At 41.6% G+C, this 22,647-nt stretch overlaps 1 protein-coding gene across 3 annotated transcripts in view; it reads right to left on the minus strand.

The window, feature by feature from the left end:
- Positions 1–19,816, minus strand: part of Cdk8 (cyclin dependent kinase 8) — a 70,738-nt gene extending 50,922 nt beyond the window's left edge. For all 3 annotated transcript variants that reach the window (XM_076923410.1, XM_076923409.1, XM_076923408.1), the window contains exon 1: positions 19,675–19,816. In XM_076923410.1, the coding sequence (XP_076779525.1) occupies positions 19,675–19,802 (128 nt within the window). In that variant the 5' untranslated portion in view covers positions 19,803–19,816. The remainder of the gene's footprint in view (positions 1–19,674) is intronic.
- Between the last annotated feature and the right edge of the window lie 2,831 nt (positions 19,817–22,647).

Consider the following 22,647-nt stretch of genomic DNA (forward strand, 5'->3'; position numbering starts at 1 on the left):
TGGAAAGTTTTGGCATTACTTCACGGGAATCAGATAAAAAAATGTCTCCACACAGAGACCAATAACTACTACCCATTTTTTCTGAGACTGAATACACCCAACCAATGAGGCTTCTATTGACTTGATTTCAAGGTCTTTTTAAAGTCATATTTTTACTTACATGTTTGTATAAGTATATGCCACATGAGTCCAGGTAGCAGCAGACCAGAAAAAAAGGTATCAGATCCCCTGGAGGTGGGGTTACAGGCAGTTGTGAGCTGCCTAATGTGGATTCTGGAAACTGAATTCAGGTCCTCTGGAAGAACAGTAAACACTCTTAACCATTAAGGTATCTCTGAAGCCTGGTTTAAAGGTCTCTAAACTCCAAGGTCATTCACATTGCACAGTCTTTGTTGCTCACTGAAGAAAACACACTCAGCAAGGAAGCCTCCCTTATGTAATATCCTATGACTTTATCTCTCCTGTATTTCCATTCATGCTATAACAGGTCATGGGACAGAAACATGATGATTGGTTTTCACATCAACTTGCCACAAATCAGCATGCTGAGTAGAAGCTGTCCGGACTGCTTGACTGATGTGGAAAGACCTACCCTAGCATACATAAAGAAGGACCATGACAGAAGAAAGAAAATTTGCTTTTTTCAAGCCTGGCCCTCCCTGTCATAGAGTTCATTTACCCTGCTGCTGCTGCTGCTGCCACTGCCTTCACTGATTTCAGAACTAACATTTCCAGGCCTCTGTTATTGACTAAAGACCCATGGCTCACTAGGACACTTCTGGGGCTAGACCAGGACTGCTAAAACATGCCAGCTTTGTGGCTTGAGCCAGCTACCGGGTTGTCAGCATTCCCAGTGAGACACCCTTCCTAATGCCGAGGCCCTTGAATACAGCTCCTCATGCTGTGGTGACCCCAGCCATAACATTATTTTTGTTGCTATTTCTTAACTGTAACTCTGCTACTGATCTGAATCATATGTAAATATGTGTTTCCCAGTGGTCTTAGGCCACCTGTGAACAGGTTGTTTGACACCCTACCCACCGCACTCAAAGGTTGAGAACTGCTGCTCTAGAGAATGCTAGTGCAGCATACTAGTGTTCAAGAGCTAAATTCAGTCCATGACCCATTAATATACTGTCTACAAGCTACGTAGGTTTTCATATTTTTAAACAGTGGCTTAAAATACCCACCTATTCACCCCACATCTACAAAAAAGAAGCTGCATGCGACCCATCAAACCTAAATGCTTACTCTCTGGCTTCCTCTGGGTAGGTCTGTTGATCCCTGCTACTCTTCTACTTCCTAAAAAGGGAGAAACTAGTGCTGATAAACTATGCCCTATATAGACATCAGAAACACTAGGAAATTCACAGAGTTGGTTGGTGAATGGGTCATAATTTAAAAATTAAGTAAGAGGGCCAAGTCTATAGCTCCCTGGCAAAGCACTTTTTTAGAACAGTCCAGAGTCCTTCCCCCAGCATTACAAAAACCAGCTTCTGCTGATTTCAGGAGGGATTCTTTGTGGTACCAGTGATTAAGGAGCTGAATCGGGAAATGTATTAAAAGTATATATTCTGGTATGGAGAGATTGATAGATGACTTCATCTATCAATATTACTAGGGAAGCTTTTTATTAACTGCTGAGCATGTGAAGGTCCCAGCCTCATTTCTCACAGCATAATCCATGATTAAGATAATAAAGTTCACTCAGCCAAGAATCCAATGTCAAGGTTTTCCCTAAGACTACCTAATACTTTCATATAACCATTCCCCACCACCACTATCCCATTACCCTGTGTGTTTATAGTGTGTCCTAGCTACTGTTTTCTTTATTCTTCTGTTAAACTTAAGTCTTTCATTACTGGGAATCTAAAACTCAAACAGGAAGTTGTAAAAAATAAAAATAATAAACCTGCTAACCTACAGGCTGGGGATGTGAGGATGCAAGAACAGAACTAGAGAGTCTGGGCAGGAAACTTCAGAGTCTAAGACTGGCCTATGTGACATAGTAAGAGCTTGTCTAATCAAAATAGAGGGCAAGGAGGAGAAGCCCTTATCCGGTTTTGTGTTCCAGCTTGAAAGGTGCTCCTACCCACTCATTTTGCAAAGCACCACCAATATTCAAGAAAAGTGGAAAGAACGGGAAAATTCCAAGACTACTATTAGCAAAGACTGAAGAGGGCCTTGAAACCCTGCAGTCTCCAGAGCAAGACTTGCTGAGGCTTAGTCACACCCAACAGTCAGTCAATACAGACCAGCCACATGAGGAATGTTATTTTCAATTATAGATCCAATGCTAAAGCAAGAAGGCCTGGCCAAATACTGTCTATCAAGGAGATGTTGGGCTAAAGTCTGTTATCACCAGTATACTCTGTTCTGTGTAAAAGACTGGAGCCTGGAGAGCTTGATGAACAAAGTTTTGCTTTAGTAAACAGTTACGAAGGGTCATGGTTTAGTTTCCACTTCTGAGCTTCAAGGGTTTACACACCTGGTCATGCCTTCTGGCTGGCAGTCTTTGAGACAATACAGAGCATTATAGGAAAGAAGCAGATGTTGTCTTTGTGTTCTAATCTCTTTCCCTTGTTTGATAAAGCTACCTGTATTCTGTGGTGGTGATTTAGTCCCAAGGTCCCAGTTCTTAAACATACTCAAGTGAGTTTCCACCTTTTTACAGCCTCACAATAAAATTTGCTACCAGGACCTTAGGAATGATTTCAAAGCACACACAGGCCACAAGAGCACATATTTTCCTTTTGGGAGCTAACCTAGCTGCTTTTGTAATGAACTCATTTTCCAGGGAGCCAAACCCAACTGTAAAAGTGTTTTTAAAAATGACAATCTCTTTTGGTCATGGAGAAAAAGTGATTCTTACCTTCATCAAAGCATTTATGGCTTCTTTGTGGGAGCTAGCTTTGTAACTTAATTCACAAAAACAGACTGAGGACTGGAGCATAATAGGTATATCTCTAGAGGTGATTTCTTACTCTTACTGGTACTTATGACACTATCAGTAACCCCCTACTCTACACTTCCCTGCCATGATGGTCTGGAACCTCAAACTAAACAAACCCTTCTTCCCTTAAGACGCTTTTGCCAATGTCTTTTATTAAAGCAACAGGAAAGTAACTAATACAATCTATTTATGCTACCTACACATACTTATGTTTTTATATTATGTATCATACCAGTGTGGATTATAAGTACACATATAAATTTAAATTGTCAAAGTAGCCCAAATGACTTAGAGAGCACAGGAGAACTAGGTTTTGAGGGTAAAGCCCTTAAGTCAATCTTAGGATAAAGAGACAGGTTTTGGATTCAACTTAAAACTGGAACTAAAGGAGAGAGAGACATACTATTAAGCAGGCTTAGCCAAGGTGTGGTCTCTTTTTATCATTTTCTCAGTTTGGTTCCACAAGATGGTCCAAATAAGTTCCCACTGCCTGACAGGACTGGCTCCCCAGGAAACGAGCATTCCTGCAAGGGGCAACCTCTGTCCTCATGGATAAATGCACGTGGCCATATAAACAAATAAAGGAATCAATGTAAAATAGAATAAATTACAGGTCTGGGGTCATCAGTGTTCAAAGGCAAAACATCTACCTACCGATTTGGCAGAACTTCTTGTATTTATTCTGTATTTATAGCTCATTAAGACCAAATTGGATCTAGATATAATGATGGTTCCTGACATTTTATAATAAAACTTTGAGTTGGTAGGACCACGTAAGTCACTCCCACACACATAACATACAAAAGAAAATGTAATTTAAAAAATTTTAATTCATACTTCAAAGATTTGGCTATAAAATATTTATCTTGAAGATATTTGTTAAGATACTTGAGTGGAAGTTGCTTGGAGAGAAGTCAGGTAAATGTGGTAGAAGAGGCTTTTCCTCGTAGCTCAGTTTCTTTACCTTCTGAAGTGTTAACTGTGCGTGGTGCAGCGTCCTGGTGTTACCATGAAGAATACTTTCCCTTCCTGTGGAGGATGTGGGCTGCAGGTGGTGTCATTCTCAGTGCATCTTGATGATCTGCTGAGCATACTTGTCAGATGTACTGATAATGCTGGGAGCTTGCTGACCACTTCTGCAGCTGTAAGAGGACTGGCTCTGTTGGCCACTCTCAGCAGGTCTTCATCTTCAGGGACTCCTCTTTGAAACATCTTCACCCAGCACCACACTGTGCCTTCCTTATCGTTCCTGGGTCAGATGAGCTGCTGATGTTGCCAGCTGTATCTGCTGCTTTAAGACCCATTTTAAACTCAAATAAGAAAATAATTGAATTTGTTTTTTGTCTAACATCAGGTCGAAAGGATGAAAGAAATATGAACACTGAATGAGAAGTCATTAGCAAAACAAAGTAAGAAAGATACATTCAACTGATGCATAAAATAAACACATTTATTTAGAATGTATTCTAGAATCAAACAACAGATTTAACGATATAAAACCTGCAATTAGTTTTGCACAAACCACAGATAAGCATACTATCGTGGACTGAGTGCCAGAACTCAGGCATCTGTACACCTAAGTCCACAGAGGCAGCACTCACAAAAGCAGAGAAGAAAACCAAGTATCCATCAACGAATAAAAGAGTGAACGAAATGTAGCACACAGTATCCTCAGAAGGGCCTCAAAGGCACGAAGAAGCCGACTAAGGCACCACACCATGTACTGTGTAGCTCAAGTTGTCCAGGATAAGCAATTCCAAGAACAGACAGTAGACTGAGGGTCACCTAGCGCTAGGATTACAGGAAATAGGATTAACTGAATCCAGAGTTTCCTTTATTGGAGCAGAGGGGAGGGGAAGGAGCAGAACACTCTAAAATTAGATCACAGTGATAGGTGTAGTTTTATAACTATATGAAAAGACATCAAACTATATACTTTTAGGGGTACTATTGAATTAATTCTCAATAAAGCCCTATAGAGAAGCTTCACAAACAATATATCTGTGTATAGCTTCTTTGCAGCATTTCTGCAGGTGATGCTTTCTCCATGAAAGTAACTAGGACGTGGCTACTTAGAACAACATGACAAAGTCAAAACACTTAAAACTGGTAGTCAGTGTCACCCATAATTATAGTACATCTTTCATTAAAAAAAAAAAACCTACAAGTAGTTGTGGTACACTCTCCTGTGAGACAGGCAAGCACACTGAACTCAGTGAGTAGTCACAAGTGTAACCCAAGATAACACTTATGCTTGCTTAGGATGTGACAGCACTGAAACAGCAAGCTCTTTAGAGCATCAAGCTGACTGACCATTTATAATTGAAAGCCCCAAAAGGCAAACAGCAAGTTCTTAAGAACATCAAGCCATCCAAATGGCAGAATTAAGAGATAAGAGGTAAGGCTTAGGTGTCCATCAATAGGTAAATGGGTAAAGAAAATCCACAACAGAATTAATTCAATTGTAGAAAAATTAATTTATGACATCTTTACTAAAGTAGATGGAACTGGAGATGGTTATGCTACGTGAATAAACCCAGTTCAGAAAGACAAAAATGCTCAATATCCATTTTCTCCTGTGTGGAAAGTAAACAAGGAGTAGTGGTAGATAAAGTAAAAGAGGGTGTGCGAGAGGGAGACGATCTTAAGGAAGACGGCAAGGGACAAGGGAGTAATAAAATATATGTCATGAACGTAGAAGGGGGCTCTCTTTGCAGAGAAGCAGAAAGGACCAGCAAGTAGAGGAGGCACGAGAGAGAGCACTAGAAGACCTAAGTAAGAGCAAATTATAATTACATATGTGTCAAAACGTCATAGCAAAACCTAATTTTGTTTGTTACCTAAAAGAATAATTATAAAAACCACCAGAAGTTCCTTAGAAATAGTGACCTTTCTGCTTATTAATCAGCAAGGATTACTTCTGCATCAGAAGGAACTTGGGTTCCCATTCTATGAAGGCAAGAAAGGGCAGCACTAAGTGCAACTAGGAAAGGAGACAAGAACCTGAACAAAGCCACAAACAATATGAATCAGAAAAGTCAAGGAAATAGAGACAGAGAGAAAATCAGTAGGAAGTTATTACTGGACACATATAATGAGAGCTGAACCAAAGCCATGGCAACAGGATAAAGATGACCCAAGAGTCAGGAAACTAAGATGACCATTAAATAGAAGTGAGTACAGGCGGACCATTTGAAGAGCATCCATCATTCGTGATAGAAGTGAACTATAGGTAGCAACAGGATGAAGTCAGACTCAGATGTCTGAAGACAAATGCAAACTAAGATGTGAAAATAATGAAATGATAGTATGTTTAGACATCAGCATGGCTCTTTATCCCAAATACAATCTAAAATATACAGATCCATTCTGGTGAGGGGAAGCAAAACACAGCAAAAATTCTCCACAAAAAACCATCTTAACACTTCTGATTTCACATCTTACGTAGTTACAACATAAAAAGTATTCTGTATACATCTGGCTTCTGAGGGTCGGATGTGACTGCAACTGTGCCAAATTTCCAGAGGAAACAAACTGCAGCTTCATGGCTAGAGTGCTAGCCTAGCATGCACTAAATCCTGGTTCCATCCCCAGTAATGTAGACCTTCTCACAGTGGTATGATCCTGTAATTTCAACAGGGGTCAGGGTGTATAGAGTTCAAGGTCACCAGACTCTCCAGAAGCTTTGACAAAAGGTAAAAAAGTCTAACTCTGTGAATACAACCAAGGACCACCCTGCTTCCTTTGGTGGATGTAACCTCCACAGCTTGTCAAACATACCACGTACACCAACAACCTTCTGAGGCACTTTGGACACCTGCGGAGTTCCCCATCTACATCAAAGTGAACTATGTGCAGAGAGAGGTGAGGAGATACAGTCAGCACTGTTTTAGTAGCTAGAGAATGGAACCCCAAATAAACCTTTCTAAAAAGATTTATTTTATTTATATGAGCACACTGTAGCTGTCTTCAGATACACACCAGAAGGTGGCATCAGATCCCATTACAAATGGTTGTGAGCCACCATGTGGTTGCTGGGAATTGAACCTCTGGAAAAGCAGCCAGTGCTCTTAACCACTTAGCCATCTCTCCAGCCCCCAACTGTACTTTCATTCCCAGTACATTATCTTATCTGTGAAACAGAATGATATGGTAAAATATGTGCTCCACATGCTCACATAGGCATTTAAGCCTAACCAATGGGCCAGGACATGCAATACCACTTTTCACAAATGCATGTATTATCTGTTTACAAAGAAGGAAATACTAAACTTTCAAGTTTATCACTGTATACATATGTTTCTATCTGTCAGCACACAAAGAGCCACAGGCAATGGTCAGAGTGAGATTAGAGTGAAAATCCAAAACAGAAGGAGGGTGGCTAGATTTCCCTGGGTAGCTTTCTGTATGTACAGTTTGAATATTTTATTAAAAGAATCCATTAATTATTATTTTTTTTTTTTTTTTTTTTTTTGGTTTTTCGAGACAGGGTTTCTCTGTGTAGCCCTGGCTGTCCTGGAACTCACTCTGTATGTAGACCAGGCTGGCCTCGAACTCAGAAATCCGCCTGCCTCTGCCTCCGAAGTGCTGGGATTAAAGGCGTGCGCCACCACTGCCCGGCTCAGAATCCATTAATTTTTAAAATCCAATTGCATTCAATAATAAGAACACAATGTTCAAAGTATATGGCCTTTGATCTGCAACCCTACCTTGGCAATTTGACACTACACTGGAGAACTGCATGGGTTATTTGTTGACATCAACTGACAACTGAAAAAAGCTAAATTCTAAAGACAACTTAAATGTCTACTGTCACAGAAATAAGTACATATATATAACAATATTTTACAATAATAAAACTGAATGAGAATTATAGACTTATGGAAATGAATGGTTTTTTTTTACATTTTTACTCTTGTTTATATTTATATTATGCATGAATTTGTGCTGTGTGTTCTAAGTGCACATGCATGCCCTAGCATGTGAACAGAAGTCAAAGGGCAATTAGCAGTCAGTTCTCTCTACCAGCTGAGCCATTGCACCAGCCCAAGGCAGTAAGCAATTTTTATGAAAATATATAAGGCTCTATGTGCTGTGCCTGCCTCTAAAGCCAGTTCCCTAGCATAGTACCCAACACCCCATGCCTCTCCATGGTAACTGACGCCTGGTTGCTGATCTGGGGGAACAATTTCCACTTCTAGTATGCTTCCTGAAGGCAGGAAATGTACACAACACACTTATCCATCCAACCTATCCTTAGGAGACACAAACATTCTCACGTGCATATTGCTCTTGCTCCACATCTGTCTATAGTACACATAATGCTCTAGGGGCCACCTGAAACCAAGGAGACAAATGACACCTTGGCCATCCCGCTGGGGGAGTGGGCGGGACAGTTTCTGACCTAGCAGATCTTTCTCCTAAGCAACAAAGTGGAGAACTTTAAAGTCTTCCAGAAATCCACATGCTCTGCATTGGGCTTTCTGTCAATTTTTCCCTAGGAACTCCAGTTACTCAAAATCTTTCCACATCTGCTTTTAAGTAACCCAAGCAAGACTCCCTTTTTTGTTCCCAGTTTATTTTCATTTTTTAAAATTTATTTATGTATTTACATCTCAAATGCTGCCCACCCCAGTTCCTCTTCCAGAATTTCTTCCCATGTCCCCCCTCATTTCCTTTCATCTCTTGAGAGGGTGCCCCCAGGTATCCCACCCTGATGCATCAAGTCTGCAGGATTAGGTACATCCTCTCCCACTGAGGCCTGATAAGAGAGCCCTCTGCTACATATGTGCTTGGTAGCTCAGACTCTGGGGGCTCCCAGGGTTCCAGGCTAGTTGACACTTTTGGTCTTCCTGTAAGGTTGCCATCACCGTCAGAGCCTTCAATCCTTCCCCTAACTCTTCCACAGGGGTCCCCAACCTCTGTCCAATGTTTGGCTATGGGTATCTTCATCTGTCTCAGTCAGCTGCTGGGTAGAGTCTCTCAGAGGACAGCCATGCTAGGCTCTGACCAAGCAGGACCTTTTATCTCCTTTTCCTCATCTCTGCCTCAGAGCTTTAACATTTTACTAACCCAATTCACATGCCAGGATAAGTCACTTCCAGAGCCTCTCCCACCTTGTAAAGATCATGATCCACCATGGGTCTCACCAAAGCACTTATGTGTACCAAGGTTCCTGCTCAATTAGCTTCCTTCTTAACTCTGGGGTGACCAGTCTTCTTATTGGGTCCAGGAACTGGGCACTACATACTGCCTCTTTCACACTCAGTTCCTTGCTAGCTAGCACTTTTACCTCATTTTCATTCTCTTCACTCTTTAAATATTCCTATTGAGGCAGGAAAGAAACAGAAATTACAAGAACATGAGAGGAAAGGACTATGTCTGTCATCCCAGAGACTGATAAAGGTTCTCAATAGCAGGGAAATAAGTATTCCAGTACAATCTGAAATTCCTTCATATATAGATATTTTATATTAAAACAGCAGTGAGCCACGTTAAGTGTATGTGACCTTAGGTAGAGTCTTATGTCTTTCCCCCAGACTTTGCTGTTAACAGTAAAGATATGCCTCTTCCCAGTACCCCTGGGGGCTAAACTTTTACCTTGTTGACTGCAATTATCTCAGGGGCCCCCCAGGAACGGCTCAGTAATAAGACAGTGCCTTTAAGCATCACCATAATCCTATATATGATCATTGTAGAAACCATGAGCTGCAACTCTCCCTTGAAGAGCCTATCCATACTTGGGTATGTTTGACTTTCCTCTGAACACCTTTTTCTCCTAATCCTCTTTCTCAAGCCTATACTAAAATAGCTTTAAAGCAATCTCCAACTTTGTTTCATGTTGGCTAATCCTGAAATTATTTTTAGCATCACAGCCATGAATCCTAGTTTGGTCTAAGTTGAGGGCCCTAAAGCTCTAGGCAAATGACTTGGTCTGCTGAGAGTGACAGTGGAGAGCTGTACCTCCTTTACCTCCACCCCAAAATGCTGACACTATGTACTCCAAATTTTTTGATCCCAAGAGGAGCTCTTTAGCATATCTACTGTATAAGTTCCTCCTTGCCCACTCCCAGTCATAGGACATGGCAAGTCTACTCCATCCACTGTATCAACAGATCAAACTGTGTCCTGTGGATTCCTCCCTTGCATGAGCACGTTCTTTCTGGCACAGCGAGCCTTAGTTGCATGCCTTGTCACCATCACCCATAGCTGAAGTAATGCAACTGCTGCCACGGCTTCCTTAGAATCTCATCCCACATATGCTAGACGCTTCCATGGATTTCAAGTTCTCAGCCATCTGAGACATCCTCATGTTCATCAATAGGCTTGAGAGGCACCCAGACTTCCCCAATTCTCCATCTTCATCTGCATGTCTTAATCACTCACAACAGAGGTTATTAATACAGCAAGAAAGGATATCAGTCTATACCACATGGAGAAGGGACACCATTCTATACCACATGGAGAAGGGATATCACTCTATGCCACATGGAAATGGACACACAATCCTATACCCACTCGGATGCTCAATCCTAAAACAGCTTAGCATTGGTGGCATGTTTCTGCCCTCCAATCTCATCTTGGTTTCTATCCAGCCCCTGGAAGCCCAAGTGTTGCATGACTTCTACTGAAAAGTCTAATTCTGTTTACTCCAGACAGGAGGGCAACAACATATCAAATAAATTATCCTACTCAGGTCTAGTTTGGTAAACTAATGGGTTTAATTGCAGTTACTTACAGGCACATAAAGCAATTTACCTGTAACTGTACCACTCAAGAACCCCCCCCCCCCAGGGAGGGGAGAGGCTCCAGGGCCTTCAGAGTTCTCCTCCTCCAGGAGGAAATGTTAATAGGCCCCATCCAGTGATGATCTCAGAGTCTTGTGTCATCAGAATTGCCCTGATTTCAAGCAAGTCATATCCAGAGAATACCACTATGAAGTATCAGAATATCCAGAACAAAACCCAAGATGCAGGGTATTATTTAAACTTCAGTGTCACTTTAGATGAGCTTTTTAATTTGTTTAAAATATGTTAAGTCAACCTAGACAACTTGTTCTCTCCTTTGCCCTCAAGTTAGAAAAGGGTCCTGATCTGAGTATCTGTCACTCCTATAAACATACACTCTCTCTGAATATTATGATTCTACAATGTTTCTACTTCTTTGGACTTCTAGTTACAGTCAATAATATGCCTCAACATTCGTGCTGCACAATCAGGGGTCTTTGGATAGTTTCTTCTTTAGAATCAGTTTCTTGGCTTCAAGAGTAAACATTTTCTTCTCAACAATTCATCCTGAGTGCTGTTCTGGCTCTACTCTCTAAGCAATCCACTGTCACTGGAGGCTACTACCTCAAGTATTTGGTTAATTCCAAAGACTATTTCTGGATCCTTCTTTGGGGCACTAGATGTATCTGTAACAGACATTTCTTCTTGGATGTTTGATAGGTACCTAAAATTCAACATATTAAAACTGCATTCATCACCTTCACCAAGTCTGCTCTCTTTTACTGTCTTGGCTATCCATATCATATGGTAACTACAGCCTTATCCTTGACTTCCCTAATCTTTCCGCCACATCTAATAAATCAACTAGTGCTACTGATTCTTGCCCTCACTCCCTGACCCAAGCCACCACCATGCCACATCTAGATTATTACAGTTTCCTAAGCACAGTTTCCTATAGTCATTTACCAAACCATCTCTGTAAACAGGCTATCCCTCTCTGCTTAAAAGCCCACAAATGGTTCCCACTACCTCAGAAGAAAGTACAAAATCCAAAACACAAATATGTCTCCAACAGCAACAACAAAAATTCATTTATTTTTACTTTATATGCAATGGTCTTTGGCCTGCAAGTATGTCTGTGTGGGTGAGTCAGATCCAAGGGAACTTGATTTATAGACAGTTGTGAGCTGCCATATGGGTGCTGGGAATTAAACCAGGGTCTTCTGAAAGAGCAGCCATCTCTCCAGCCCCTCCCAAGTTTTTTTTTAAATGCCCATCTTCCCACCACCTCCTCTGTAGGATCAGCATTGGGACTGTACCAATTGTTTCACCTTACCAAGCCTCTCCTTCACACTTCTGCATATGCTACTCAGCATCTCTAAAGGTGGGAACATTAGTCTTTTTCCATATAACTAACTCACAAGATTCCAAAACTACCTCAAAAATCTCATGAAACAACTTGACTAGTACTTCCTTCAATCAGACTACAACTCCTCCCAAGTGAAGAAATTCCGAGTGAGGCATTGTGGCACATACCTATAGATATAATTCCAGCACTTGAGACACTGGCTGGACAACTGGGAGATGATGGAAGACTGAGAGGACAGCCTGGACTATGTGGCAAGACCTTGTCAAAAAGCAAAGAGGAGACCAAGTAGTGGTGGTTTAATCCCAGCACTCAGGAAATAGAGGCAGTCTATAGAATAAGTTCTAAGACAGCCAGGGCTACACAGACAAACCTTGTCTCAAAAAAGAAAGAAGGAAGGAAGGAAGGAAGGAAGGAAGGAAGGAAGGAAGGAAGGAAGGAAGGGGCAGGCAAAGGAGGAGGAGGAGGAGGAAGAAGAGGGAAGGAATGAGGAAAAGAAGAAATAACCCTGGGCCACAACTGATGCCACCTATCCAGCAACACTGTAACTTTCCAATCCCTATTCTCAAATAGTCACTGCCCATCCAAAATTGATGCCACCTGTCTCCTCCCCAGTAACCACTGACTATGTACTAGCATAGCTTCTAATCACCTGAAATGTCACCCTTGAAACCCTAAGAGTAGATTGGGTACCTCCATGGCAATTTATAAGATTAACTGTTTGCAGCTTCCCACTGGAACTGCCTGCACTCCTCAGAAGTCTGTAAATTTCCTCAAGAATTAAGGGTATATGACCCAAGATTAGAACCTAGAGAATAATCACTACCAAACATATTATAGGAACCAAATGTACAGAAAGAACTTCAGCTAAAGAGAAACCAAAATGAACTGCCAAATAATTAACTTGTGTAATTTTACTCTTAAAATTGCTGTCAGTGAAAAGAGTGTATCTGGCTCTGTGCTTGACATCTTCCTTGGAATCAGGTAGAAATTCAATTTGGAAACTGAGTCATCTGTTAAAGCACTGGGTGAAGCTACCACAGTGAAAACAAGCATTACAAATGTATCTATCCTGTGACTTCAAACCTCCATGATTCACGGGCTTTCCTTAAAACAGAAACCTTCAAGTCATAAAAATGCTTCACTAACTACTCCCTATCTTCTTCAAATACTTAGTAACTAGCAACTACAATACTGACAAGTTTTCTTCCTGTTAAACTCCTTTAGTGCTCTAGACATGTATACAATCTGGGTATAGATCCAACATCTGGTAGAGGCCCAGAGTTCTTCTTTATACTAGCTGTTAATTCAAGGTCTACAATGATGTTACAGATTTTAGGGAAATGTGTAACTGAGTAGTAGTCAATCTAAATAATCAATCACATGGAAGAATAACAAACCACAAATTCAATGGCAACATGGGTTCAAAAATCAATTATATCTCTTAAATTCAGAAGTATGAGTTCTGAATGAGTTCATTTAAGCAAACTCATTTGTAAAGTATTATTTCAAAAAACACTAACGGTCTCAGTGGCTGTGTTTCAAAGAACTTGAAAACCCCACTTGGACTCTAAAGTTTTCCTTTGCTTTTGTTTTTTCCAGCTCTGCTCAGAGTACTCACATAGCCAGCCCAGCCACCTTAGCTTCTCTTGCTATTTTTAGAAGGCACTCCATTTCTACTCTCCTCTAATATGCCTTAAATTCTTAACTGCTGCAACAGTCAACGATTGGCAAATATGAATTTCAGGTGTATACACACATACACACACCTGTCACCATTTGGCCACGTGCCAACAGCGTAGGTCAACTGCTGCCCTAGAAGAAATTTACACCCTTTCACCCATAAATACTCACTGAAAACCCCAAAAGATATACAAGCATTAACTACAGGTACACTCAAGTAGTTACAGAATAAGCCAATGCAGGGCAAACTGTTTTGTGGTTACTAAGTGAGGAGATCTTGAGATGCTGTAAGGCTACATGTCAAGAGCCATCTCAGCAGGGGTGGGGTGGGGGTTACTGCCTGAGAGATCGAATGCTCTGCACTGACAGAAGCACCTGTAAGGGCATACTACTTCAGTCACTGTGACAAACCACACGGTGTGACCACTGCCCTGGCCAAAGCCAACCTAATACAGCCTTGCACACAAAAGCAGACACTGGTCCTAAACAAGTTTACAGACACCTCAGCTGGGTGTCCAGCTGCTCTGGGTGACTCAGAAGTTCCAATCCCAGGTTTATGCCTAAAAGAACTGAAAACACATCCAGAGTAACTCATATGTGAACATTTATAATAGCATATTCATAACAACCCCAAAGTGGAAACAATTCAAATGTCCAACTGGTGAGTGTAGTGTATGCACATAATGCAATATAATTTAACCCTCAGAAACACAAACAGGAGCTGCAAGAGAGGAGAGATATGGAATAACTGGTAATGGACGCTTTTTGAAATGTTCAGGAACATTAACAGTGTTAATGGCTACACAGCCTGTACATACAGTGAGAAGGTTGGATTTTATAGATCAGAACACACCTCAATTCTTACAGAATTTCCAGCAATTTTCCTGCTTCAGTGGATCTCAAGATTATATCAAGGCAGCTTAGGACAGCAGGGGCTTGTTTAGAGACCTTAAATTTTTAAATCTTTTATTTGTGTGTGTGTGTGTGTGTGTGTGTGTGTGTGTGTGTGTGTGTGTGCGCGCGCGCGTGCGCGCGCGCGCGCGCGAACTGTTGCGTGCACGTGGTGCATGTGCTTCATGTGAAGATGAAGGACAACTTCAAGAAGTCAGTTATTTCTTTCCACTATGGGTTCTGAAGCTGGAACTTAGGTCAAGCTTGCATGGCAGGCATTCTTAACCTGGTCGACCATCTCACTGGCCCAGTTTGGGTCTTCTGATAACTGTTTTAATGACTCCTGAAAAATCACTGACACCAAGAAGTCAAGTATTAAGGTCAAAATAGGAGGTTGGGTAGATAGACAGTTCAGCAACTAAGAGGCAGTTCTGCTCCTGCAGAGGACTCAGGTTCATTCCTAGCACCATACAGTGGCTCACAACCATCTGTAACTCCAGATGCCCTCTTCTGATCTCCACGTCAGGATTACATACCCACACACAATCACATGATTAAAAAACAATGAAAAAAAGTTACAAACCAAGCTCCAACTCTCTGTGGAGGCAAAGCCGGAGCAGAACAACCTGTTATCCAGAGCCACAGGCAAAGCTGGGCTCTTCGTTGCAGCTCCATACAAAGGAGAAATTCCTGAATCAAACGCCTGCATCGGAGAGGCTGCCTGGACTTCATGGTCAACAGCCCTTTCATGGGAAGCTGCTACAAATATACAAATAAGCTACTTGGTCCATGAGGATAACTCTATTCCCACTGACAAAAATAACAGAGACTTTTTCCCAGCTGGTGGGAGAAGAGAACATTGGTTGGGCTGGAACTACTACTACATACAGCAAGAGCACAAAAGAAACTAGAAAAGAAAGTAAACCAGAAAAGCACAGCAAAGAAAAGCCCACCCCCACAGGGCTTTGCAGGAAACAATAAAACGCATACTTTTCCTATTCCTCTCTAGATGACCGTCTGATGAGCTCTTCACATCTTCCAACAGTCAACTAAATACTGGTGTCTTCAAGAGTTTTCCCATAAAATCCCAAAGTAACTCAGAGCTTCCTTCCCTGCATTACAAGTAACATTACAGTGCTTATTAAATTGCTATCATTTTTGACAAGCTTCTTTTCTTTAGTAGATATTTCCCCAAATAACGCAATGTTTCACTCTGCTTGCCTTCCCAATGCTTCCAACAGTGGCACACAGACCCACTACATATCTGCTGAATAGATCAGTAAATGAGTTTTTCAAAACTTGGAAGACTCAGTCAAAGTAAAGCTCACATGAGCAAGTTCCAAATTAAACCAGCTTGCCAACCCTACAACTAAGCAAACAAGCAAACAAAAAGAAAAGAAAAGAAAAGAAAAGAAAAGAAAAGAAAAGAAAAGAAAAGAAAAGCATGGATTCTAAGCTCAAATCTGAAAATGACCAAAAATGGGAGCTAAAAATGTACCACTCAATGCCACATAGGTAAGACATGCACCGAAAACATTATGCTTGTCCCCTCTCAGTAAATTTATCAGTAAATTTCTAGATCTTCCACAAAGTTTTCTTTTTCTGTTTCTCTCTCTCTCTCTCTCTCTCCTTCCCTCTCTCTTCTATATTCCTTGGCTCACTGAACATGACTATTAACAGAGTAGGAATACTTCTGTGGGATCAGGCATGGTGTCCAAGTCTCAGGACAAGAAGTAGAGGCAAGCAGATGAGTTCAAGGCTATGGTCTGCTGTCAGAGTACACAGTTATACAAACAACAACAAAAAAAACCACACACCTAAAAATAAGGAAAAAAATTAGTTTTGTGGTGTTTTTCCAAAAAACTTTTAGTCCATCTACCTCAGAGTACTGCTATGTAGTCCAGGATGGCCTAAACTGTCAAATTCCCCAACTTAACTAGCATTACAAGCATACAGCACCACTTCAAGGCAAATTAATTTTATAATTGTACAAATATCCAGTGACTATATCGAGAACATAAAATCTTAAAAACAAGTTTTGTCTTAAAAAATTTTCTATTCTTGCAAACTTATATTTGGTTGCCTCCATTCTTTAAAAGGAAATACAACTGACTTAAGAAACGACCCACATACTCATCCCTTCCTTGCCAAGCCCTCCCCACACCCTCTGCCTCCCATGGAGTACTCTTTTGGTGTTCAGAAATAAAGGACACTATTTATGGCACATTTAAGAATGAATTAGTGGTGGTGCACATCTTTAATCCTATTGGTTGGGAGGCAGAGGCAGGTGGACTCTGAGTTTGCGGCCTGCCTGGTCTACAGAGTTCCAGGGCTACATAGTGAGACCCTGTCTTGAAAAACCACCCCCCCCACACACACACACACACACAGAATTAATTTCAAGATATACAGTGTGGACTTACACTCTATCAAAACCTGAAATTAGCATGATTATAAGTGGCCCTTTATCTCTGTACATAGTCATGCTTAAAACAGAGTATTTCCCCACCCCCTTTACTCTTTATGATGCTGGCTTTTTTATCTGGCATGTCATATACAAGAAAGGTGGTGTTACTAACTCATTATGCCAAAATTATCAAGCAATTTCCTAAACTTGAATAACTCAACAAGCTAATTCCTCTAGTCTAAATTCTTTTACCTCATATTCTGTTTACTGGACAGCCAGAAAAAATTTTCATGTATTCATTTTAACAACCAAATATGTCCAAGCAAACGTATCCCTGTTTTTTAATTTTACTGCAGGGCTCCAGATTCTCTAAGTGTTATTGCCTGTCCAAGTTCCTTGAGGACTATGACATCTCAGTGACAGAATATACCATTTAATTTGAAAGTAAATCAATACCAAAAGCAAATGACTTGATCATCTTACTATAAAAGATTAAAACAGCCACAAATTATATTATACCAAGTCTAAAAATGCATAAAATTATGCTTCACTGAAATAAGTCATAAATACAATGTAGCACATTACTAGTTTGACCTTATAAACAAACCAAACTGAAAAATAATCCCTGTGGAAAACAAAACTGTTCCAATTCTAAAACTCTCTTGACATTTGATTCACTACAAAAAAAAAAATAATAATTTAGTTCATCACAATAAACAGAATCATTAAAGGTTGCTGGAAAACAAACCCAAAGGATTACAGCTTAAAAAACAATTCCCCCAAATGCAAATACTCATTTGCAATTGCCATAAATGAGTAAGAAATACACACTAACACCAGCTATTTTAAGCAATATAATTTCTTCTGAAATTATTCTTAGCCTAAATGAAAACCTGATCATCAAGATGTAAAAGGTGTTTAAAGTATCTGCCTCTATACACATTATATACTTAAAAAAACAGACCACACTCAAACACATTTGGATAGTTTTTATTAGCTTAAACGGGCAATTTATGAAACTAAAATTGGCTACTTTTACAAGAATAAAATATAAAAACCACTCGCATTTTTAAAAATAAAAATGACACACTGGTCTAATGTACTATAATATCAAATGTCTTGGGGGTGAAGATTTTATGACCATGTCCCAAACTAATTAACACTGAGGAACGGAAGATGCTTTAACCCTTTTGAAATTATTATGCAGGAAATTAATTTGGATGATTTCTTTATAATTCATTAATAAAATGCTGATAACACAAATCTAGTTAAGACAAGAATAAACAAGGGCTCTGGATGTCACTGCTTTATGCATTCTGCTAAAAGGTGCTTTTAAATCCACAGGGCACCCAGAACATCAAGTTTCCCACCCACTAGCTACATGGTTTCACTGTTGCACAAAAGCACGGAAATACATCATAAGGTGGGAAGGTATTCCAGTAAAGCAAAGTGTTTAATAAACAGACACTTCCTTTTTCATTATTTTTCATTTCATTATAAATACTGCGAGAGTATTTATAAATAAGCTCCCTCGACAAGAACTTACTCTTCAGTGGTTTCATTTATAGTGCTAATGCAATTCTGAATATGCACTCCTGTGAAGATGAAAAAAGTCATTTTCCAAGCAGTGAAATAGCAACTAGCCAAATAACAGATGCTCAAAGAAAGCTGTTTCTAATAAATCAAAAAAATTATATAATAAGCTATGCTAATCTTCCCAGTAATTTCCTAGTGTCAAAGGCAGAGATAATATCTATTTGTACAAGAAGGAAATGGGAAATTATTAAATATTTTCTCCCAAACTAAGAAGTACTTTCCCTTCTGGCAATATTACAATGCCAGACACTTCTACTGACTAAAGGGAAGTGAGCTCATTCACTCTCCCCAATTTATGAAGCAAAATTGAGAGTATCACCAGCCATAGATTTATTTTTTGTTTCTAGAAGAGAATATTTAAAGCAAAAGGATTAAAAGTTCACTGGCAGCTGATACATTCTGCTTAAGAGCTTGTACAACATAGCCCCTATCTGTCACTTGCTTTTTTGTTTCCCCACACCATCCACTCTGCACCAAATCCCCATTGTTCTATATAAAAACTCACAGGTAATGATACCTGAATAGCAACACCCACATTTACTCGCTGCCTTCTTTCTCCCATCAAATCCAAATTTGGTCATCAACTGATCACAACTGGTAAGGGGAAAAGATCAGAGCTTCTTTTCCAGACTGATGGATATCACTCCAGAGCCAGATGAGTTAAGTCTCCATAAAGGTTACCGGATAAATCGATCAAAGAAAAATATATATATGTATGTATGTATGTATGTATGTATGTATGTATGTAAATGCATACATTGATGATTATAAATGTATGTATATACATACATGCATTTTATAATCATCTTTTTAAAAAAAACTACTGTACTGAAATACACACACACACAAAGGTACACTGCTTATGAGACAGAAGGTCCTTCTCCCTTTTGCACGAAGGGTTTCTTGCGAGTCTGGATTCCTGGACACCACTTCCTCCCCAAAGCAGGCTGACCAGGACGGAGGCAGTCTTAGAGGAAGTGGGGACCCCGTCACCCAGGCCGGGTACCTGCCTCCCAGCCTCTAGTACACCCACAGCGACAACCACACTCACCCATCTTTCCTCTTCGCCTTGTAGACGTGCCCGTAAGTGCCTCGACCAACTTTGCAGCCCTCGTATTCAAACAGGTCCTCGACCCGCTCCCGCTCGCTGCTCAGCTTCACTTTAAAGTCATAGTCCATTGTCACAGCCTCCAAGGCCGGGGTGCTGGGGCGGGGAGCCGAGGGCCGCGGTGGGGACCGGGCCGCGCGGCAGCCGCAGCCCCCGAACTACACCCGCCGGCCGCAGCACCGGCCCGCCTCACGCGGCGACGGCAGGAGGCCCCGCGCGGGCGCCGGGGACATCCAGGGAGCGCCGGGCGGTCCCCGAGGGCGCGCGACAGCCGAGGGACGCGCTGGGGGCGGGGAGCAGCGTCCGCCCTTGTCCCCGCGCTCCCGGGGCGCCGGCTCGCGCGCGGTTGGCCGCGCGTGCTGCTGCGGGTGCGACGCGGGGCGGCCACGGCTGACTCTGCTCCTCGCCCACGCGCGCCCGCGCCTCACCTTCTCCCGCACGCGCTCACGAACACTCAGGATGCCATCCGCTCCGACAGACCAGCGACGCCACACAACAGCAGACAGCTCCTCCGAGAGAGGAGGAGGAGGAGGAGGAGGAGGAGGAGGAGGAGGAGGAGGAGAAGGGAGAGAGGACGAGCGCAGAACACGGCAGCCGCTGTCGTAAAAACGTCGCGAAGCCTCGCGCTGCCTCCGCCCCATCTGTGAGCTGCTCGGGAGGTGGCGGCCGCCTCTTCTGACGCCTTCACGCGAAAGGGCCTCGCTCAGCCGCGGTGCGTTGCTGCTGATAGACATACCACGTGGACCAACCCAGTCGGCAGTGCGGCCAGAAACTCCAAGGCTCTTGTGCACTGGTAGCTGCAGGAGCCGTCTTTACCGAGACGCCGCGAATTCAGAACATTGCATGATGGGATTGGTAGTCCATCACGCAAGGAGTTTCTGCTACAAGGAGATTATTTTTCGCAAAGCGGTATCTCTACGGTCCAATTTAGCCCATGTAAGCGTAGCAAAAGACGCCCGTAAGAGAGAGGATCATTTTGTATTGAAGTCACTTCTGAACTCCAGGATTTAAAGGGCAATTACTGCCCCCCACCCCCAAGACTCCAGGTCTTTCCTTTTACAACCTCTACCTGTCTCTAAATACTACAATAAACTACTTAATTGTATTTAAGGTTTCTCTTCTTTCATCTGACTGCGTCTTTCATGATGTTCTCAGGGTTCCACGTACTAGGCAAGTATACTTCCAGCCGGGTAAAGTTATTTTCATTTCAGTTAAGATTGAACTCCTAACACAAAAATAGTTATCACTCGAAGAAGATAAGAGTTTCTTCTTGAGCCAAATATGAGTGATCGTGGCTTAGAGACACAGATTAAAGTTACCACAAATTCCAACTTGGAATTTATCCAGTTTAATGACATCTTTATATACCAGGAGGGAAAGAAAAAAAAAAAAAAAAAACTTAGCGAAGGGGGCTGGGGAGATGGTTAGATTGATAAAATGCTTGCCATATGTTGTAATTTGATTGCTGTTGCTGTGATAAAACACCATGTCTAGCCAGGCGGTAGTGGCGCACGCCTTTAATCCCAGCACTTCGGAGGCAGAGGCAGGCGGATTTCTGAGTTCGAGGCCAGCCTGGTCTACAGAGTGAGTTCCAGGATAGCCAGAGCTATACAGAAAAACCCTGTCTCGAAAAACAAAAACAAACAAACAAAACAAAACAAAACAAAAAAACACACCATGTCTACATACAGCGTGGGGAGGGAAAGATTTATATCAACTTACAGGTAACAGTCTGCCATCAAGAAGCCAAGGCATCTGTTTTGGAAAAGAAAAGTTTTTAAGCCATGCATGTTTACGTATGCCTGTAATACTAAAGCAAAGGAGGCAGAAAAGGCTGGATCTCTGTAGCAGGACGACCAGCTCGCCTTACTATGGTATGCTCTCTAGGTTCCATGACAGACATCAACCTCTAGGCTCCAGACACAGGCATATTCTTATACTTGCACACATGTGTGCATACACAAGAACCACTTATACTGTGTATACATACACTTATACTGTGTATACAAACACACTGGCAGATAAATTGACAGAAACATCAAGTAGGCTGTTGATAGAAAACCAAGGATGTGTCTACTCTAAAGCCTTATGGCAATTCTCTAATGGCAATTCTGAGTTTGGGGGTTAGTTAGTGGGAGTTAGTGGTCTGCTTATGTGTCACTGAAAGATTTAACTAATATGAAGCTGTTAGGTCATTGTCTTCGTTTGTGTTTCTATTGCTAGAACAAAATACCATGACTGAAAAAACAAGTCGGGGAGGACAGGATTTATTCGGCTTACACTTCCACATCACTGTTCATCACCAAAGGAAGTTGGGACAGGAACTCAAGCAGGGCAGGAACCTGGAGGCAGGAGCTGGTGCAGAGGCCATGGAGGGGTGCTGCTTACTGGCTTGTTTCCCCTGACTTGCTCAACTTGTCATCTTATAGAACCCAGGACACCACCCACAATGTGCTGGGGCCTCCCCCATTGATCACTAATTAAGAAAATGCCTTACAGCTGGATCTCATGGAGGCATTTCCTCAACTGATGCTTCTTTCTCTGCAGTGACTCTAGCTTTTATCAAGTTGACACACAAAACCAGCCAGTACAGAGAGATGAGCAATAAATAGCCTTTCAGGCGGCTAAAATAGCCCAAGATAAACATGTCTTCCAACCTGTGACATCCTAGCTCTCCCTAGTTGTGGAGATTTTAATCACTCTCTCCTGTAAAATGTTTTTTGAGGTGCAGTTTTGTTTTGTTTTTTTCTGGGAACTTCAGTTTACAGCTCCCCCTGTTGGTCAAGCACCACATCTTTACATATGTGGAGGTCAAATGTGTGGAAGGCTCATCCTTAGAATCTGATAAAGAGAATGAGTAGGCAAGAACGCCAGGGTTCAGGGAAGAGAGAAGTAGCTGGTAAAGCCATTATGGAA

Source organism: Arvicanthis niloticus, chromosome 24, assembly GCF_011762505.2.
Source record: "Arvicanthis niloticus isolate mArvNil1 chromosome 24, mArvNil1.pat.X, whole genome shotgun sequence".
In the NCBI taxonomy this organism is placed as follows: domain Eukaryota; kingdom Metazoa; phylum Chordata; class Mammalia; order Rodentia; family Muridae; genus Arvicanthis; species Arvicanthis niloticus.